The following is a 22,506-nucleotide window of genomic DNA, read 5'->3' as shown; positions in this document are numbered from 1 at the left end:
ATATCCTTTATGACAGGATATAATGAATGTTTCTTATTCCTAAGTCATTTGTAAGGGCTTTTAAAGTTGAGAAATGTTAAGAAAGACGTTCCACAGTGGTATAAAGACGGTGTCCTACTCGAGCAGAAGTATGATTATTGTCCTTAACGCAACATGAAGTACATTTACTTGTGTAGAAAAATACGAAGGTTCAAGTTAAGTTGCTTTCTTTAAGCCTATTTTAAAAAGTAATGGTCACAAACGTTTGAACATTTAAAAAAACAAACAAACAAAAAAAAACTATACCACTCATCAGATGCTCTCCAAATACCTGAGCATCTTGTAACAAAGAATTCTCACCATGTAGAAAGGGAAAAATACAAAAAAACCCAATAAAAATTAAGTACATATTTAAGTTAAATACTAGTTTGATAACATACTCAAGCACATATTTGTAGTAAAATGACCTGTTACTCTTCACCTATGTTTGCAACACTATTCTCAGTTTGACCGACCACAGTATGTGTTTTCGGTCCTATCATTTGGTAAGCTAGTTAAAATCTGTAAGGTACCATATTTACAATAAAAAAACAGTAAAGCTACCTCACTGGGATGTGAATGACGCAGATGCAACACTGAAGCTATTGTACACATTCACACATACACATTCATAAAACTGGATCCTGTCCCACTGGTAACGCACCTGAACCAGTACTTTATCTTGATGAGCCAAAGCCAACATGACCCGCACACAGGAAAATATTTATGACCCTGTACATTCCTAACGATAATAGACAATTTTCAGTACACTGGTGATTTTACACAAACATAGTAGTCACAGACAGAAAAACCTCTAATGTGGATATATATTTATTTATTGTAGTTATAACAATTGTGCATAAAACCTACTTAAAAACAAAGAGAAAGTGTTTTTTGAATATTTTTATACAAAACTGCCAATAGCACTGGTAGAGTGTACATTCATTGAAAAAGCCAACCATTCATAGGAGTAACTAAGTGGACGGTAATATAATGTAACAACATAAACACAGAGTGGAGAATGACGAAACCCAGATTCTTCCAGTCACATATCCATTAACAGGAGCTGAAGTGCAGGTGTGCATTGTTACAGATATGGAACATACCAGAATGAATGTCCTGATGAAAGAGCCTTTCAACGTTAAAGGAGTTCATAAAACACCTGAGTGGATTTCACAAGAGTCACAACATTCCATGGCAAAATGATAAAGGCCATCATTACTCAGACAGATTTTTTTTAAATGGTCTTTTGTTTTACACAAATGTTCCTAGTAAATTTGAAGAATTAAAAGTTGAAATGAACAGGATAAATAAAGACTAGTACTAAATATGCTTACTACTACTAGAGAGGAAATGCCACTGTCATTAGTGCTATTTGGGATTTTAATGTTTACTTGTCCAACACCTCAACTCTGAGTTGTGATTTAATATTTCCAACATCTGTTTGTTTTTCTTCTTCTTTTTCATTTGCATCTTCTTTATGCAGGTCCTTCAAAGGCACAATCTGTGATACCATATCTGTAGCCTTGTGTTTCTACAAAAAAAGACAATAAGAATCAAAGTGATGGACATTAAGTTAGTCTGACACACACATACTGAACAATAACACCCAGGTGCACACTCCCTGAATGGAAGTTCGATCAGCTATGAAACTGTTGTAGTTGTGGGGATAAAGGCTTCTTCTTATCTGCCATTCATCACATTCATACCATAAGTATGCTTCCAACTGAAACATACAACATGTCAAGCTCTAAGTGGTGATCACAATAGGTTTATCCCAGCATGCACTGTGGACACACCCTGGATACTGTTCCAGTCTAAAAGCAACAGCACACTTCAAACAAATTCAAATTTATATGTGTAGTGCCATTACAAATCTGTTCCAAAATTAAAGGGGTTAGTGTCTTAGTTGGTATACATTGTGTTGCACAACTGCGAAGTGGATATATAACATTATTATATAATGGCATTTTTCACCTGAGTCTCAGGTGAAAAACGCTTCATACAGAAAATGTGAACCCATAAGTCCAATGGTTAGCTAGCCAAAGATAATACATAGATATTCTCCAGTATTCATAAAAATGTTGGTTCGTCCCATTGATCCTGTTCTCATACTTCTTCACATTTCTACACTCTATAGGTCGATTTACACAAATAAAACAAAGGGCACCAAAGTCATGAGCTTGTGATATTGTACTTACTCTGTGCTCGGATGGGACATCTACTTGCTTTTTATTCAGATCCCACCATAACAAACCCTCTCTAATATGATTTTTCTTTGTTGGTCCTGTGTGTAGAAAGAAACAACAGAATATGTTCAGTTTCCAATGCAATTAATTGCCACAAATAACAACAGACAAAAATGACAACAGAGTCTTTCTGATATAGTCTCATAAAAGATGGAACATAAAAAGTGCTTATTGCACGGCAATTGTCTTGGATTGCATTGGGTGTTAGATTTTCAAAAATACTGGCAACTCAGTGTAGTTTTATTGGCTTGAATAATGTGTCTTCTAGTCTTTTTATCTTCTTACCTGTTGCATAGCTCACAATCAGTCCAACTAGCACAACCGAACTAGTCGCCATGGCACCGAAGTAGAGGTAGGATATGGAGTAGAAGTTCAGCAGGCCCCTAATTTTGGAAAATGTCACATTTATTGCTGTAACATGCATCTAGTTGTATGCCAGGACTTTATTTTAGCAAACATTATGATTCTATAAAGTTACAGTATCTCACAAAGTAGTATACCCCTCACATTTTAGTAAATATTTGATTATATCTTTTCATGTGACAACACTGAAGAAATTACCCTTTGCTACAATGTAAAGCAGTGAGTGTACAGCTTGTATAACAGTGTAAATTTGCTGTCCCCTCAAAACATTGAGTTCCCCATTGTGGGATTAATAATAAAGTATATCTTCTTAAATAACACATCACACATCCATTAATGTCTAAACCGCTGGCAACAAAAGTGAGTACACCCCTAAGTGAAAATGTCCAAATTGGGCCCAGTTAGCCATTCTCCCTTCCCGGTGTCATGTGACTCGTTAGTGTTACAAGGTCTCAGGTTTGAATGGGGAGCAGGTGAGTTAAATTTGGTGTTTTCGCTCTCACACTCCCTCATACTGGTCACTGGAAGTTCAACATGGCACAAGAAAGCCCACTAACAGTTTGCTGAAGACAAGCAGACTAAGGACAAGTATTTCTGGAACTGTCCTGTGGTCTGATGAGACCAAGATAAACTTATTTGGTTCAGATGGTGTCAAGTGTGTATGGCGGCAACCAGGTGGTACAAAGACAAGTGTGTCTTGCCTACAGTCAAGCATCGTGGTGGGAGTGTCATGGTGTGGAGCTGCATGAGTGCTGCTGCCACTGGGGAGCTACAGTTCATTGAGGGAACCATGAATGCCAACATGTACTGTCACATACTGAAGCAGAGCACGATCCCCTCCCTTCGGTGACTGGGCCGCTGGGCAGTATACCAACATGATAACGAACCCAAACACACCTCCAAGATGACCACTGCCTTGCTAAAGAAGCTGAGGGTTAAGGTGATGGACTGCCCAAGCATGTCTCCAGACCTAAACCCTATTGAGCATCTGTGGGGCATCTTCAAATGGAATGTCGAGGAGCACAAGGTCTCTAACATCCACCAGCTCCGTGATGTCGTCATGGAAGAGTGGAAGAGGACTACAGTAGCAACCTGTCAAGCTCTGGTGAACTCCATCCCCGAGAGGGTTTTTACTTAGGGGTGAACTCACTTTTGTTGCTAGCGGTTTAGACATTAATGGCTGTGTGATGTGTTATTTTGAGGGGACAGCAAATTTACACTGTTATACAAGCTGTACACTCACTACTTTACATTGTAGCAAAGTGTTATTTCGTCAGTGTTTTCACATGAAAAGATATAATCAAATATTTACAAAAATGTGAGGGGTGTACTCACTTTTGTGAGATACTGTACATCAGTTACAAAATCCAGGCTAAATGTCATACTACTCTGTGCTATTATACACTTCACCATATTAAATACCCCATTACTCAGCTATTCATTCATCTTATCTCACCTTAAGTATATTGGTTTTAGTAAAGATACATTGTGATTATTGATTCTGATCTCTATCTTTTACCAATGTAAACCACATGGGGAGAAAAACTGTTGTATTTCGGTGCAGGCCTTGTTGAACTCACTGACCCCTGGTTATCGGGGTGAAGCGGGGTGGAGATGGAGTGTTGGTCCTGGTTAGGGCTGCTGTTCAGGGTGATGTTGCTGGGTCCACACTCGCCTGTGTAGCTAGGCAGGACACCCATGGTCTCCTCACTGGGCGGGTAAAGAGTTGAACCAACAGCCAGCCACAGAGAGACACAGAAGCCCACAAATATTCCTGAGAACGCCCCCTGAAACACCAAGTACAACTTTTAACAGAACATTAGAGGCATTTTGAGGCAAATGGGACTTGACACATGAGTTGATCTTTGTCGGTGCTTTGAGTTTGAGTTGGCTTTGAGTTCCTTGTGGTAGCTTTGTGTGCCAGGGCTCCAAAAATTATTAGCTGTGAAAGCACTGCAAACAAATGTTTTTGTAAAATATTGAAAAAGAGTTCTGTAGCAATTTATTTTTTTTTAAATTACACATCTTCTTATCTAATGATTGACTTTCTTTCAAAAACACCCAACACAAAATTATATAAATCACTAACACCTAATGTCAGTGAAGGCAGTTCCTTTTCATTTCCTTTAACTTTTCTTGCTGTTGATAACACAGACTGCTGAGGACAAAAGAGTTCTTATTTCCTGAAAAACTGTGTGGTTAACAGGACAATACTAATCTGCGAGGGTAAAAGGTGGCGCGGAGTTGGGGTTGTTCATGTGTGTTTGACATTCATGTTGACTGCCCTAACAATGAAAGTTGTCTCAAAGAGGTGTGAAGTTAATGAGTTTAAATGGTTTTGTTTGGTTTTAGACAGTGACGCTTAAATCAGAAAGCGATATTATAGTAAATACAGATTCAACAATGGATATTATGACTAATATGGAAAGTACCGACCTTCCTCAAAAGATAGAAGCACTGCTTGGCCTTCTTACGCAAAGTGTTCATAATAAAACAGTATTGGGAATTTACTTGAATGCTTTTAAACAAATACTCTAATCAGAGGTACATTCCTTTTTGTTAAGGAGTCCTGGTTTGTTTCCAATATTGGGACAAAATCAGTGTTGGTAGCAATTTGCTTTTTCACAAAAGCTACAGCTACATCAATATTAAGCAGGCGACAGAGTGGTAGAGGAGAGCTGGCATCTTCTTAAGTTTGATTTACAGCTGAAGCTATGAAAGAAATATCCAGAACTCCACAATTTTACTTTGTATCTGTAGAAAATATGACTAATCCAATCCAACAATGTTTTTGTTTTCCCCACAAAATTCTTTCTACACATTTTGTGTTATATCATGCGAAAAAACATGAGAGAATAAGGAAACCATAAAATACTGCCTTTTACCTTAAGGATTTAAGGAATGTCCATTGTGAAAAAAGTTTTTTCTGAATAAGACAATCAACAAACGAGCTACAGTGTACACCACAGGACAAATCCAGCCACTCACCATTTTGTTTGTTGCTGGGACAAACATCCCCAAAATAAATACCCCCAGCAATGGACCACTGACCACACCCATGACGGTGAACGATCCCTGAATAGAGAAGACAAAGGCAGTTCTGGAAAAGCAACCACACACCCCACTGAGACTTTATTACCGTAAATCTTATGAAGTCATCAAATTCCTATTCATTTATTACAGTTTTAATAAATAAAGTAAAATAAATGTAAAGAAACAAACAAAACACTTTTAAATAGTAATCACTATGGTTTGTATCAGGCTTGTTTAATTGTTATTGCTAACAAATAACTATTAAACTTTTTTTTGTTGTTGATAATTGACCATTTCATAATCTACTTGCAGGTTGTGTTCCATTTAAAGCTCTTTTAAAGCAACATTTTTACAATAACCTGGAGTTGCACAAATTATTAAATCTCATGATATATAGTAATATTTAGGTATTATACCTGAAGAACTCCCCAATCCAGGAAGGAGGAGAGAGCAGCCACAGTGATACAACTAACTCCGTATAGGAGTGCTTAGGGAAAAAAATAAAATAAATACTAAAATAATGAATTGTGAACAATGCATTCAACTTGGTTCCAAAATGTAACAGGAAGTGGTATCATCTACTACTGAGTTGATCTGAAAAATGAAACATGATGAAATTAATTGAAATATGATTTGCACTCCAAACCGTCTGGACTGGTCGAAATCAAGTGGCAGTTTTCTGTCTTATATCATGGTTACCTTCCGATTTTAAAACACATTGGTGTTAAGACTACATACAAGAGTAAAACAATTCAATTAAGTGGATATATTTAGTGAGAAGCAACCTACACAGTCCTTTGGAAATGAGGATCAATTTCTTCTGGGGCATGTGGAGCAAATGAGGTCGCAGCAGATCCTCCATCGTTACTGCAGCCATTGCATTGATACTTGTGGAGGCTGTGCTGTGAAAAAGACATGTAACCCCACCTCAGCAGCTTACTGGCCATGTTTACACACTATTAATATTTTTCTTTTTGCTTCAATTAGTGACCATCACAGCCAACAAGGAAGGCAGATTGCCCCAATATATTTAAATGAGGTTGATTACTATCTTGAAAATTCAAAGTATTACGTTAAAAGTTCTAAAGAAAATATATTTATGAACTTTGTTATGATCCTGTACCAAATATAGAGCCCGTAAGACATAGCAGAGGTGTGTACCACAATATATTTGGTAGTACCACTAGAGGCTGCCAAAATTGGACATTTTCAAACTCTACACATTGTGGCTTTAATGGGCTAGAATTAGTTCCCTACAGTGGTGGAAGAAAGGGTCACAGGATAAATCTGAGATGATAAAAAGGGGGAGGAAAGAAGAAAGAACATGTTCTGTACATACATTTGTATTAATATTTAAAATTTTAATCTAATCTATGCTTTTATGTGAAATAATGGAAATGTTTCCCTCTCTGAACCTCAACCAGCTATTTAAATAAAACCATCTGAGAGGTTCGTGATCATGAAATGTGACAAGGGGCCCCAACCACAAACTGCTTTTACTGTAAGAGGTTACAAGGCCAACAAGGTTTAATCTTAATCTAAAAAATAACTAGTAATAATAGCTCTGTAGTCCCTCTGAAATGTATTGAGTAGAAGTATAAAATAAAAGTACTTTAAAATTATGCTTAAGTACAGTATTTGAGTAAATGTACGTAGTTACTTTCCACCATTGGTTCTCTGTAATGTTAGGGGAAAACATGATATAAGTTTAGTTAGGTTTAGAGAAACCAAGAGTGAAATACCTCAGGGTCCCACTGTATGCACAGGCAAGGAAAAGACCTGGAAAGCCAGGGTAACCTTTGAATATGTCCAACACAAAGTATGCCATATACTTCATCAGATGAGAGGTGGGGGTGGGGGAAATAGTGGGAAAGTTAATATATGTGTGTTAGAAAAAATTATTAATTATTCTCAGTTGTTCTTCATTGAATAAATGTTGCATTCTGGACAATGGAACACATGTGAGTGGATTAACAACCCTGAGAGTGAAGTCCAGTAAAAACATAACCTATCTGCACTACAATACCAATAACAGTAACAATTTTCTTTTTTCTGCAGAGTCTTCAGTACCAGATCAGGGGCAGAAATTTTCCCAGACTTCAGTGGATCACAGTTGCTGTAATAAGCGAACATGACAATGCCACAGGTTGCTGCACTGCCCACAATGAAGCACAGACCCACTTGGTTCACAAACAGCGCCCTGCAATCAAAAGCAAACATCATTATAGTGACCCAGGTTTGCTGCTGGCTCTCTGCATTTCCACTATTAATATCAATTACCAGGTAAGGAAAAAATTCAACTTCAGATTTGAAACCTTAAGGGCTATTTATCTTTGTGTGTATCTTTTTTAATGCAATTAAAACAAAACCTATGTCCACTTTTTTATTCTGTCAATGCTTAAATATTTTCAAAATATTCACATTTACTCCAACCACTTCCTTCCTCATAAGTCAGCAGAAAAAAATCTTACAGGAGAATACAGGAAAAATTTCTGATTAGTCATTGCAGAGCAACAATGCCTGACAATATAAAAGGGCTACTGAATATAACCTTTGTCTGAACTACCCAACAAGGAACAAAACTATTACATTTCTCCTTGCGAAAACAAAAATGTCAACCTAAAACAAACATGTGATATGTGAATACCCAAATAACTCTGCCCTTAAATATTGGCTTTTAAACATCGCACCTTCTGTCTAAACACATTGGTAAGGAAAAGAATGTCTTTCTTACTGTTACTGTAAGGGATACTGGTGTTGTCTAGATATGTGTCACCATTTAATGTTTGTTGTTTAGTCCAGTATCTGCCAGACCAGAAGATTAAACTAAAACTATGTTTATACTGCAGTGTCCCACTATGGCTTTTAGCTGCTCCGAGGGTCAAAGTCAAAACTGGGGGAAAACATTGAAAAAACAACATCAAACAAATCAGAGAATCCATTCTTGAGAGCCTCTTTCTGTAAGCACCATGACATCAAATCCTCCTCTACAGCAGCTGTCATAGCCTTATAGCACTATTCCTGTATGAGTTACAACTCACAGGAGAACAGCCATGAACACAAAGTAAAGCCGATGTGTATTTTTTTATTTTAAGTCAGAATTGACTTAAAACTACAAATGTTATCCTCATGGTGGCACTAGAGTAAAAGTCTGTTGATTTCATACTCTGGGGACTATGAATATCTATACAAACTTTCAAGGCAACCCATCCAATAGTTGTTGAGATATTTCAGTTTCTGCAGTTGTATGAGTGCCCCGATGTCCAGACAAAAATATTTCATTACTCTTGAAAGAGAGAATCAGTTATTTTTCTACAATCTATAAACTCAACCCAAATTCAATTCATGAAGGCTTTCAAATTGGTGTTCTATTCTCCTGAGATAGTACATCTTCAAGTGCTAGAACTTTGTATTAATACCAAAAAACTCTCCACTCACCACTGGGCCTCTCTTTCTGTTCTGCAGGAGATGTAGCGCTGGACTTGAGCTTGGTTCACCCCGTACATGGACAGCCAAACAAGTGCACCCCCGACAGATAGGCTCCAGAATGAATAGCGCCGCCGAGGGTCAAAGTCAAAACTTGGGGGGGAAATTGAAAAAAACAATTTCAAACAAATCGGGAGAATCCATTCTTTAGAGCCTCTTGCCATTATAACACCTGGAGTTTACATTAGAGGGTGACACGGTAGTGGATTTTTACTCCAGTAGCATCCCACTGCTGCAAAAATATTCCCCATCCCCATTGAGTAAAAAAGAAACGATGTCCTGTCTCTATCCCGGAAGAATGAGTCCTGTCCCATCTCATTCCTGATTTAAAAAAGGAAATAGTATTTATTCATATAAGAGCCGCATATTAAATATAAAAACTGAGCTATGATTCCAACGAGTCCAATCCCACAGGGATCCCGAATCAATTTCAGCCTCTAGTTAACATAAAGATATTGTTGATAGTTTCTATTTTGCATGGGACATTCATACATACATTTAAATGTGGCAATATCCTTGCTAAAAATTACAAAAAACTCTATGTATTGTTCGACAAAAAAATCGTAATGCCAGGTCCACAAACTAGCTTTTTCCAGAGCATTGGACATAATTTCATAGATGCAAAGACCATCCTAGAAAACAGACAGGGGTTACAATTTCTCCCTATACATATAACCCTCTGATATCACATGACTGAAGTTCCATACTTAGGTCCTGTGATGACAACTGAGCAAAAGTTAACCAAACCAAAACCAAGGATGTGTTTGAAAGCATAAAAAGCCGGTTAGTGAACCTTGAGTTAAGATTTCTTTTGTCAAACTTCTGTTTCTAAGAATGAACGTTTGTGCTCATCTGTGTGTAGTTATTTTTGCCCGGATGTAAAAAAAAAAAGAGTACATGAACAATACCAGTAGTAACCAGTAGTATTTTCCATTAACTAACAGCCTGAAATAATCTGAAATGGAGGTTTTTAATCATAAAAAGGTAGTTGATACTACTACGAAGGACCCGTAGTAGGACGATGATAAGATTGGGCACACACAGTACTGTGGAGTCAACCAGATATTAATGTGTTTAAATGGGAGGGAAAAAACTGTGTTTTTTTACTGATTAAAATTAATCCGTGATCCATTATTGGCGATCTCCAGTACCAGCGCAGGACCACCAACCATAATTGTGCCGTGGATGAAAATGGCCACAAAGCCCAATAACATGACGAAAATCTGGAACACATCAGTCCAGATCACAGCTTTCATGCCACCCTGTTACACACAGATGATGGAAGAGACAGACAGGGAAACACACCACAACATCTGAGACTTTTCCAAAAAAACTATTTAAGGGCAAACAGTAACAAAATTGTTTGTATCATGTGTCGTCTGAACACTTATCAAGACAATAGTGTTTAGCAGTTCTGAACAGGCGAAGTGGGCGTGCTTGTTGTATTAATTTGGAGAGTCCCATAAATTGTCAAAATCAGAAGTCGTGTGCAGGCGTATATTGTTTTATTTTACTTAATTTACAAATCACCTATTCTAAATCACCTAATATAAATGTAATTATCTGTTTTGTTATGTATGTAGCATGAAGGGACTACAAACTTTCATTTCGTTGTACCACGTTGTGTTATATAATGATAAATAAATGAACTTGAACGTTGATATACACAGCTAAATCTTCATTGGCTAGAGTGACATAATCACTTGCAAATGTGTAGCCTATTTTAAAAGAATGGGACTCCTGCCTGACGGATGTCATACTGTCAAAATGTATGTCTGCACATTTGAGTCTCAACAGAAACCAGTCTTGTCTAAGAGTGCCTACCCTAAACGCAATTTGCTGGTTTGATTTGACGGAAAATAAATTTTCCTTACCAGTGTGGTGTATAGGGTACAAATGATCCCAGTAGAAAACAGAGACACCCACATGTTGAGTCCAGTAGCTGAAATAAACAAGTGTTAATGTGTTAATATGGAATATCCTTTTAACACCTTATTCGTAAACGTAACACTGTTTGAACATCATTCAACAGTAAATGGCATCGATTACTCCTAGGCAGCAAACTTGAGTGTGTCAGAAATGTAACAGAAGAACAGTAATAAATGACAGCTCACCAAAGCACACTGTGTGCTGCGAGGATTAATTGTGAAAAAAAAGTACCATGTTTGAATGAAGAAGACTACCGCAAACATGTGATGACATGGTAAAACTGAACCCATAATCGACTGCTGTCTTCCCATACTACAGGGCTTTTGTCCTCTTCATCTCATGCAGTATCTGCATGTATTGCTCTCCTGTAAATCCCTTGTGTATATAGGTACAATACACCTCTATACCCCTGCTGCTTGTGGACAAACTATGTGATCCTATTAAACATTAAAAAAGAGATTTGATGTTCATTCTCAGTGTTTTGAATTTCTTAATGTAAAATTCCTCCAACCCCTTCTTCTGTAGCTCATGTCTCCTAACTTCACTTCAAACATCATGTTCTCAAGATGGTTAATTCTTCTCTCACTTTGGCCTAACCTTGATAAGAACAGGAACAAATTATAGAATAAACAAAGTATCTGTTACCATACACAGATGATTTTTTCCCCCTGGGTCCAACTAAACCTCGCCAGGTCTTGTTTTGGGTGTAAAAGTGCATCTCTGATTAGAAATGCACTTATACACATGTATAATATCATGTAGAAAGCCATGTACCATTTGTGAGTAACGGACCAAATATCAAAGAATTGTGGGAATTATAACAAAAATGCCAACTGAATGAAGACATCCCATTAGTTCATAGAGACAGAAGGACATCAGGTGATCTGTCCTACCTTCGTTGAGGATCAAGGCAGGTGCATAGATAACAATCCCTGTATAAAGAAGCTGAGAAAAAGGAAACAAGGAAAGCAAACAAGGAGACACGCTGGATATAAGAAGTTCTAGAGGCCATGCTTGGTTTGTGCAAATAAAATAACTGCCTGCCAGGAGTTAACTGGGTCTGACCCAAAGCAAATATTTGCATGAGAAAAGTTGTGATGTCTGTCTTACCGTCGCCACGAGAAACTGGACACTCCCCAACAGCTGCATCCCTCTGCCAAATCTCATCTTCAGATACTGTGACAGGCAGAAGGCTGGAGTTATAACACGGCACAGTATCTTTGCACACATCCCTCATCCTTCCTCGCCTCTTGTATTCATCACGTTTAATGACCCACAGGTGCATTTCAATATTGTGAAAAAGAAATCCCGACCCTATTCCTACACTATGATTGCTTAGAAAGAGTTACTCTTACCTTAGGTATTTAACTACCTAATTACTTTAGTTAGTTTAGTGTACTTTGGTTAGTTGGTTTAAACCCTCAAAACAAATCGTATCTATCTTATAGTCCACTACCAACAAAAACTAGGGATACACCAATCCAAATTTTTCAATTCTGATACAGATACTTGGGCTTTCTGATGCAGACTACCGATCTGATTCCAGTGTAAAATTATTACGCTGTTTTTTTTCATGCAGAGGAAAAGACTGGGAATTAAATTTAAAACAAATTAAATGGATTGGCCCCCTTCTCACAGATAACCAATCCAGCTGTTTGTGTCAGTATCAGCCGATTTTCGATACCAGTATAGTTAATCCGATACCAATATCAGATATCCTGCATCCTGATAAAAAACATCTAAGAATGTTCTTGTTCCTTTAATAAGTCCTCTATAATACAGGTGCATCTCAGACAATTAGAATATCGTGAAAAAGTTCATTCTTTCCTGTAATTTAAGTCAAAAAGTTAAATGTTCATATATTGTAGATATATTATACAAAGTGAAATGTTTCGGGACTTTTTTGTCTTAATCTTGATGATTACAGCTTGCAGCTCATGGGAATCAAAAATCCATATTTAAAAATATTAGAATAAAGAATGTATTATACAAAAATGTTGACTTTCTGAAAAGTTCTTAAATAGGTAAATTTATGCACTCAGTACTTGGTCGGGGGTCCTGTTGCAAGAATTACTGCATCAATGCGGCGTGGCATTGCTGAGGTGTTATGGAAGCCCAGGTTTCTTTGATAGACTGGTGCATTGACTCTGACAGATAAAATGTAGACCAACACCAGTAGATGACATGGCACATCAAATCCTCACTGAATACAGAAACTTCACACTGGACTTCATGCAACTTGGATTCTGTGCCTCTCCACTCATCCTCCAGACTCTGGAACCTTGATTTCCAAACGAAAAGCAAAATTTACTTTAACCTGAAAAAAGGATTTTTGACCACTGAGCAACGGTTCAGTTCATTTACTCCTTAGCCCAGGTAAGGGTGTCATTGAGTGTCTTCTGTACAACACACAAGTCAGAAGTCTTCTCCATGATTGTGGTTGTGTGTACTGAGCCAGACAGAGAATAATGGCTATTCTCAGGTCGACATTTCTGTATTATACATTCTTTATTCTAATTTTCTAATATTTTGAGATAAGAATTTTTGATTTCCATGAGCTATAAGCTGTAATCATCAAGTTTAAAACCAACAAAGGCTTGAAATATTCATTTTTATTTGTAATGTATCTAGAATATATTAAAGTTTTACTTTTTGAATGAAGTTACAGAATTTTTTAAACTTTTTTTTACAATATTAAAATTTTCCGGGATGCACCTGTATATGTATTATTATTATTTCTAAATAATACAAATTGAAATCTTTAGATCTTTGCAAACAGGATACATGAAAGTAAAATATATTAACTGGGATAATAAAGTGTGATTTATACTTCTGCGTCGGGTCTACGCTGTAGCCTATGGCGCAAGCTACGCATGTGGTTGTGCATTTATACTTGTGCTTCTGCGTCTGTGTCTGTGTCGTTCTGCAATTACACCACCAAACACTAATTGGTGGCAGTGCTATAGTGTCCACTGTGTCTGCGACTTTTGGTGGTGGGGCAGGCTAACTTCTGGTTTAGCCCTCCACTAACTTGAATAGGGGTGAAATGATATACGTGCGGCTGACTTTCCAATGTTATCGAGTGAAACGAGTCATTTGGCCACTATTAAATTTACTTCAAAGCACAGAGCACTTCCTGTCGGCTCAGAGCCAACCAATCACAGTTCTTATGGTCAGCGTCACCCCGATGTGTAGTTACATTTTTGAGGAGGTGCATGTCAGGCTACAGTGTAGGCTATGGCGTATGGTACGGGGCTACGCGTAGGCTACCCTGTCAATTCGATGCAGAAGTATAAATCAAGCTGAACTGGAAGCTCATTATGACCTGATTGGTGCTGGTGATGCCCAGGCGGAAAAAAACTGGCAGGAAGAGGTAAGCTGTCAGCAGGGAGTTGATGCTTTGTCCGAGGCACATGTAAAGGAATTTAAAGCCATAGCGAGAAGCCTCAGAAGGAACACCCAGAACCTGGACTGCTGACATAAAACTGGCACAGAGTGACAGCCCAACAGGCACTGCTGGCATGTTCCGACCCCCTGTGAAGAAGTCATCAGCACTGGTATCCATTAGGCGCTTCTTCAAGGCCTGGAAGAGTCCGATGGCCATAGAGATAAACAACATGCCAGCAAAGACTGCGTAGTCAGCTAGGCCGAAACCTGGTCTGGATGGTTCACTGGCAGACGGCGGTTCCATTATTGTACTTTGAAGATTTCTGGCTTGATGTGTTGTGGATCCAGATGTTTAGTGGATCTGTCAGTGAATTAAAGTCAATTACTGACCATACAAAGAATGATGGAGACACAAGGCATATGTAAACTATTCTGGGTGATACCTGAAAAACTTTTAAAACTCTGCAGACTTAAGCAGTTTGGAGTGAATGGATGGACATACAAGGCACCTGACTCTGTTTTTTGTCTTCTACCAACATCAGTGGAAACAATGCAATTAGTCAAATGTAATCAATGCTTTCTTTAAACCAATCATTCCAACATTAACAACCACCATTATCTCCCTAATTCAAGTTTTTATCTAATCCTTGCCATAACTTAATGACTAAGACCTAAACGTAGGCTAGTGCTAGAGTGTCTGCATCTTACCATGGCTGACCAGAAAGATGCTCATGTAACAAATGCTGCATGTCTAGTTATGAGTGGCCTGGCAACATTTAAAGTAATGATCAAAAAGACTGTCTAGAGTATTATTTTTCAGGCTACAAAAAAAAAAACAAGTGCATTAACATGACATCACATTACAGAGGGCTTAAGTCCAAACCATATTCCTTTTCTATAAAGGCATTTTGCAGCTTGTGCATACAGGTGATTATTAAAAATACAAAGTGCCTTTCTCAGTGTACCTTTACTAGAATTAACCAGAAAAGATGACAAAGATAAACTAACAAAAAGAGTGTTAGTCACCACAGCAGGTGCTACAAGCATTTTTAGGCTACAGAAAGCATTATTAGGATAGAGAAGCATTAATAGGCAAAAGAAATTAAATAAACTGCCACTTTACGACTTTAATCTGGGAATGCTTAGTTTTTTCTTGGAATAATACCCCCTCCCCATCTTAATTTTAATTGTATCTACAACGGCCCAATCTGTTCTAGGTTCAACTTCTCAGCTCATTCATTTTCAAAGCATAAAACAACCAGTTCACTCAACCTGGCTGTCCCACTGCACTCCAAGGTTTTCAGACATTTTGAGCTGAAAGAGCTCCCTGCTGTCACAACTGTGACAGGGATTGTCAAAAACAGCAGTCTAGCAGTGCAACAGCGAGCATGTTAGCCAGGCCCAGCGTGCACCAGTTGATCATGCAACATTGTGGTTGTGGCTGAGCTCAGACTTTAGATCAGCGATGCTTTTCTTCAGCTTTGAGACGGTAAGGTTCCAGGATTCACCCTCAGCCAGCTCATCCATAGTTTGACCACGTCACATGCTAAAAACAAGATTCCACAGGCCTACAAAAACAACCTCCTCAGTACAAGTGAACATACTGTATTAATCCAGCTACCAGGCCAATAACAGCACAGGTGAGCTAACAGCAGCGGAGGGAGTCGAGAAGTGTCCCTGTCGAGGCAGCCAGCTTAAGATCCATACATCCATACGAATGGCATGTTAGCCTCAATAAGGTGGCATGTTTTTTGCAGTACTGTAGAAAGTGTGACAAAATGCCTCTCAATATTTAAATATGTATTGAAGCAAAATACTTTTGAAAGCAAAGTCTAAGCCATGCTGTCTAGTTCATGTATCGCTAGCATTACTGTGAGTAGCTTCAACAGTAACAAATACAAAAAAAAACAATCAAAACATGAAAGCACACAAACACAACACACAAAACAACAGAGTAACAAACTAGCAAGAGTTATTAGAAATTGTTTATACAAAAATACAGTGACTGAAGAGAGTCGGGAAGCACGGAGGAGACTGTTTTTCTCCAGGGCCGAAGTCAATGCTAACTTTGGGCCTAATCCCCTTCACTCTTTTTTCAACTGTTGGCAAGCAATACACAGGAGCTCCACTTTAGTCTTGAGAAGATTCAGTCTTCAGTCATTCAATGGCCACTGTAACTTATATTGTACATTTACTGCGGACCCTTTTCTCTCTGCTGATGTTGGATTTGAGCTTAGCAAGGTAATTTCAGGGTTAACCCTGGGTTTTCAGTATTACGATGGTGGTTCACTTCTTCCAACTGCACCCGAGTACCTCCCCACTTTTTGCTATTTGGGTACAGGTAATGTAGGGGAGTTTTTAGTAAATGTTGTTTTCGTTTCGTTGCTTTAAATACCCCATACAAATATACAAAATGGCGCCAACATATAGATTGCTCCTTTTATCAGGGTGTCCGCAGGGTCTTAAATAGTCTTTAAAGGTAATTAATCAATTTTGCAAAAATTCAAGCCATTAAAAAGTATTAAAAAGTCTAATCGCCATTTAACAAGGTATTAAATTTTGTAGATATTTTTGTCAATGTGAAAATAATGCTTGCCGAAAGAGTCTGTCTGCTAAAAGTGCGGATGAATGTATTTATTTATATTGCATAGCCAAAATTACTAGACAGGCAGTGCATAGTGACTGATCTACTATGAGAGTATTTCACTCTTGGACGCCCAAAAAAAAGATCCGTGCAAACCAGAAAACGATTTACGAGTACAACTGACCGTAATCTCCCACCCCACCAGAACCCCAATGCTAATCGTTCAAAACATTAGTCGGAGTGGCGATCAGGAGTACCGGGATTAACCTGTGGGCCGGACACTCTGTGGCCACTTGAACAGCCCTGTTACTCAAAAACAAGAGCGAGATGCGCCACCAGCAGCTGAATCAGTAAGACAGTAAACAACAGGGACAATATAAGCAGCATTTGGGTTTGGGTAACGTTAGCTGGCTATTTAGCTAAATCAGTGTCTCGTCAATGTCACTTTCTGTGAACAGATCAATCACAGCCTGAATGGAGCGGGATTTAAAAAAAGTTATATGTACTACACCAAACCAAAGGTCGAACTTAATGTATAAAAAACAACCCCAAAATGAAACAGCTGTTACTGTAATTAATATTATACTTGTGGTAAGTTATATACTATTAAATGAAATTATATTGAATATAGTAATTATGAATATTTTAATATCACTAACTAACAGTTTACTATTATATTAACAATATACTTTTAATTTAATGTTATACTAATAAAGTCATTTATACTAGTACCTCCTCCAGGTTGTGTCTGTGCTACACCGCCTACACTACTAACATTATTCTTTACTCAAATTATTCTCTTCACCTTTGTTCCCTCCTGGCTTATGAATTCTGTTGTATTGATCAAGTGGTCAATGAAAGTTATCACGCATATCATTGCAGGCAAGCTAACATTATCTGGTTTAAACCAACTAAAAACACAAAATCACACTGTTTCACATGATTTGCAGTGATTTTGCGCACAAAAACATCATAGCCTATGTAAGACAATGAATTTTCACAGGGAATCTGGCCAGTCCTTCACATAGAAAACAGTAGGGCTGTACAAGCTGTCAACTGAAAAAGTTGGTGAATGCCTCAATTTTTAGGTGAGGTTACAACCTGATCACATATAGGCAATAAAAATGTTATAAATATATTTAAATTCCTTTTAAAAAGGTGTGTGGCTTACTTAATTGGTTAGAGCTCAAAGTGGCGCGGCAGTCTTAAAATATGTTGAAAAGGTATTCCTGTATATACGTTGTTTATGTCAACGAGCTCATGGCTAGATTGGGAAACCATGGGTTGACTTACCAAGATGATAACCAGCTTTGTGTGACCACTAATCCTGATCGCGATTGTTAGGGTTAGTTAAGCCATTTAACAAAAAGATATCCTGGGTATGTTGAACTTGCTTCATAGTACAGGCCCCTTGGTACCCGTTCACACACACAAACACACCTGCAGCAAAGCTAACAAAGCTGACCAGTTGTGATCAGCTATCACAAAACAGACAAGAAAGCACTGACCTATCCTTTGTGTGCCCCAGGGAATGTTAAAATCAAGGGCAACTGGACTTGGTTGAAGATACTCAAAGACTTTTCATGCCTCATACAAGATTCCTTCAGTTCTGACTGACTCGTCGGGAAACTGAGCTATTTAACCTCTGTGGGGCTGCTGTGAAGATGATTGATACCACTGGTTTGTTAGTGCTCATGGCTGTTGTAACACAAGTTGTTATGTTGATCCCCACATTGGGTTAGTTGTTTTTATCTCCTTCAACAAATTATGAGATGTTTCACATGCTCCTAAAAAAGCATGTGCACATTTTCGAGTGGCCTTTTATTGTAGCCAGCCTAATGCCTCGTGCAGACTAAACGACTTTCAGTGTCGGCCGATGGGCGTGCTGTTCACACTACACAACTTGATGTCTTGTGACGGGAGTCTTGAAGTCATTGTGGCGTTCACACTACGTGACTGATCGGCAACAGGAGGTCACACACTACACAAGCTGACAGCGCTGTGTCACCCGATGCTGGTCTCCATGCAATGCTACTACTACTTGGTACTTTTAAAAGTATATGTAACAATCCAACTAAGTAGGAAGTAATGAAATGCAGCTATTTAATGTTACCTTATATAAATGTAGCTAATGCATAGAATTATTACTGACCTCTGCTGCTGCTGCTGTTATTAGAATAGATTCAGATATGGGTTGAACTACACACCTTACAATGCTCCAGCCAAACCACGTTTACTCCGCCTAAATATATCTGTTAATTGTTTGGTTTCGTCTAGTGTAGTTAAGTTAGATGTTTGTATATTGTAAGTTGATATTGTAATCTTGTATTGAGCACCATGGGCCTTGAGAAACAGCATTTCATTCATTTGTGTACTCAATAGCAGCCAAAAAACATCCTGCTCAGCTTCCAGACCGCAGTCTGAAAAGGAGATGTTAGCTAGTGCTAACCGCCTTCACTTTTCCAGCAGTTGAAAAACAGACAGACAGACTTTAATAAACACACACACGCACACACACTGTGACCTACACTTCACATTTACTGTCAGACTGAAACTTCGCACTCAGATTTTCTGTCACTGTCACTTTCTGCCGCCTTTCACGAAGCTTTGAAGAATGAGGAGAGGACACAAGCTAAGCAATACCGTGCTCCACAGTGTGCGGGTGAAAATCATTAACATTATTAGCGCATTGATTTTATTAATCATGTGAAAGATTAGCAGCGGCAGTCATCAACAGCCGCCTGTCTGTGCTAAACACGGAGCGTACGTCTGTTGTGTGCACACCACAGACAGTCCAGTGCTGTACTTATTATTTTCTGCATTTTATATTTTGTACAATGTACAATTTGTGTAATGTTGATATTCACTATATATTCATTATCTTAAGATTCTAATAATCTATTTAATAAAGGTGGGAGGATGGTAGTGGGTTACGTAGGAGGGCCCCTTAGTCTGGCTCAAGGAAACACAGCATGTCGGCTGTTTGGTTTTTATGTTTGCCTTTTGATTGGCAGGACTAAGAAGGCGTTGGGAGGACAGAGAGAGAGAGAGACGGTGAGTAAATGAACCAGGTCAGAAAGTGTCTAGGTAGTCAAGACCACAACAGTCATGTTTTCATCAATGTTTTTTTATGCGCATTTGTGTATTGCACTAGAAAAGGTTGATGGAAATGGCAAAATTTTGAAAACACTTTCTCAATTTTGCTAAAAAGGTTTTAAGCCTGCATTGCTAAGCAGTACATTGATATTGTGACAGTACTGGTTCTACAGGCCTCAGGTCAAAGGTGCTTGAGGCCCTTGAGGCTGCCTTGCTTTAGGTGTTAAGGGCCCTATATCCACTCTGAATTAATTTCCAGATTACACCTTCGCTCTCAAAGGTAGACAACAACCAGTGCTACAGGCTGACTTTGTTTATAAAAGCGTTCTGCACACGTAGCAGGTATGCCCCTCTTCTTATGCCCTCTAGAATGGGTGTCGCTACTCTGATTGGCCCTGAGGGAATTACCCAAGTGTACTCAATCATTGCTGAGAAGTCAGTCTCCACCCCCTGCTCTGAATGATCCTCTAATCAAGAACCAGAGTATTGTTGATATTGGGCCAAACTTAATGGTAAAAAGAAATTAAAAATATCAGCATAACATATGGACTGCTACAATATACTGCTACAATATACTGTTATCAAATGTGAACTCTCCCTGACCTCTATTTATTTATGTCATAAATATTAATACATAAATACTGTTTGCAGGGGGGTTAAAACTTTTGCAAAGCACTGTAATCAGGTCACATTCTGATTAGTGTCTGAGCCCACCTAAAGGTCTAATCCTAATCGCCTCTTTAATGACATAATCATTTTTTGTACTGCATAGTATTCACTAACTGCTATGCCAGGCCTGGTTACGACTGCACCTCTCAAACCCCCACACCCCCTGACACTCGGACTGTGAATATATACATTAAGAACATGCATGTTTTCCGCAGCGTCAGCTCTCTGGACATCAGCAGATTCTTCTCTGTTGCAGCTGCTGATTTGGCTCCTTCCTTGTGTTCCATTCTCACACAGTTGTTCATGATTCTTTCATGTGACTTATGTATTTGTAGCCTCAAAGATGCAAAGTGCAATAGAGATAACAAAATACTTTAATAAAAGTAAAATAATTGACTTTTAAAAAATACTTTAAAAGTAGGCCTTCACAAAAAACGAGTAAATGTAATTCAGTAGATCCATCCCTGCTGAACATTACCTGTTGCCAAAAACCAATCTGCTTTTTTTCTAAACGAGAAAGTTGAATTAACATTTCAAAAGACTCACCACTGGCACTCCATTCAGTCCAGTGCTCCCACTCAGTGAAAGGGGAATGTGCTGACAGCCTTCTTCAATCCTTAGCAGCTGCCTCCATACACCTTCTTTTAAAGCTGCGTGCGTGAGGCGTGTGCACACCGTGAACATTCCCTTAGGTTCCTCCCTAAATAAATGCCACTCAGGTGTGTTTGGTGTGAGGATCAGGTAGGTTGCGCACTCGGAAGTTTGCTGTGCATGACCAAAAACAAAAAGGATGGTCTAGTTGAGGAATGCAGAACCCTGCTGGAAAATTAAAGTATCCTAGTGTCTGAAGTGCATGATCCTTGTGTGTGAGTGTGTGTGTTTCCATTTTGCATTTGTGTGTGCTTATGAATAATGGAGAGATAGAGATACAGAAGGGAGTTGGGGAAGAGTGGGTAATAAGAGAGTGACTATTCAGCAATAATGTGACTACTGTGTGTATGTAAATATGATCTATATACAAGATATGTATAGTCTTCTTAATACATAGTTCACTAGTAGTCTTTATTGTACAATAGGGCTGCAAGTAACAGTTTTCATTATTGATCTACTGACTCTTCTTGATGAATCAATAATTGTTTATGTTACGAGGTGTGGTGTGTGGACAGAGAGGACCCAAATGCAGCACTCAGAAGGAAGGAGGTTTATTGGAGGAAGAAGGGTGAGAGGGACTGGAGGGAGAGGAGGACGTCGGGGAAGTACAGGCACGGGGAACCAAGGAGACAGGGGGCCAGAGAGCAGGGGAACACAGGGGCCGAGGAAGCGTGGAGAGGCGGGGGAACAGGGAGGACGCCGTGAGGGAAGTCCAAAGAGGAGTGGGCCAGTGGATGAGCCCAGCCGAACGGAGGACGAGGGTGAGTGTACCTGGGAGGAAAACAGACAGAGGGACAAGGTTAGGGAAGACAGCAACAAGGTACAGGGTAAACGTGAAAAAACAAGAAACATGAAAGCCTGAACGTGGGGATGGCACCGAGTATGGAGCAACGACGATCAAGCAAGGATGGTGTGGAGAACCGGGGTTGAAATACAGGCTGGGATGAGGTTGATTACTGGCAGGTGTGGCAGGCTGACGAGGTGGATGATGGGTTGCAGGTGCAGGTAGTTGGCTGGGCTCAGGAGCAGAGGGAGAGAGCA

The 22,506-nt window shown here is 38.9% G+C and overlaps 1 protein-coding gene and 1 long non-coding RNA gene across 2 annotated transcripts in view; one reads left to right on the top strand and one right to left on the bottom strand.

Annotated features, from left to right (window-relative positions):
- Positions 1-10,109, top strand: part of LOC123971027 — a 13,202-nt gene extending 3,093 nt beyond the window's left edge. Inside the window, exons 2-3 of the long non-coding RNA XR_006825114.1 lie at positions 7,722-7,946; positions 9,129-10,109. This is a non-coding gene — a long non-coding RNA (uncharacterized LOC123971027). The remainder of the gene's footprint in view (positions 1-7,721; positions 7,947-9,128) is intronic.
- On the bottom strand, positions 858-21,488 carry slc5a5 (solute carrier family 5 member 5). Its single transcript, XM_046049528.1, has 16 exons — positions 21,361-21,488; positions 14,404-14,826; positions 12,189-12,254; positions 11,972-12,023; positions 11,024-11,091; positions 10,257-10,411; positions 9,102-9,242; positions 7,734-7,863; positions 7,406-7,494; positions 6,453-6,565; positions 6,080-6,150; positions 5,619-5,705; positions 4,215-4,417; positions 2,553-2,650; positions 2,220-2,305; positions 858-1,552 (listed from the first exon to the last, which is right to left on the bottom strand). The coding sequence occupies exons 2-16, from the start codon at positions 14,767-14,769 to the stop codon at positions 1,409-1,411; spliced, it is 1,869 nt and encodes a 622-aa protein (XP_045905484.1). The 5' UTR covers positions 14,770-14,826; positions 21,361-21,488; the 3' UTR covers positions 858-1,408.
- Between the last annotated feature and the right edge of the window lie 1,018 nt (positions 21,489-22,506).

Source organism: Micropterus dolomieu, linkage group LG05 (assembly GCF_021292245.1).
Source record: "Micropterus dolomieu isolate WLL.071019.BEF.003 ecotype Adirondacks linkage group LG05, ASM2129224v1, whole genome shotgun sequence".
NCBI lineage: Eukaryota > Metazoa > Chordata > Actinopteri > Centrarchiformes > Centrarchidae > Micropterus > Micropterus dolomieu.
The sequence above is the reverse complement of the archived record's forward strand: the minus strand, read 5'-3'. Positions and strand labels throughout refer to the sequence as shown.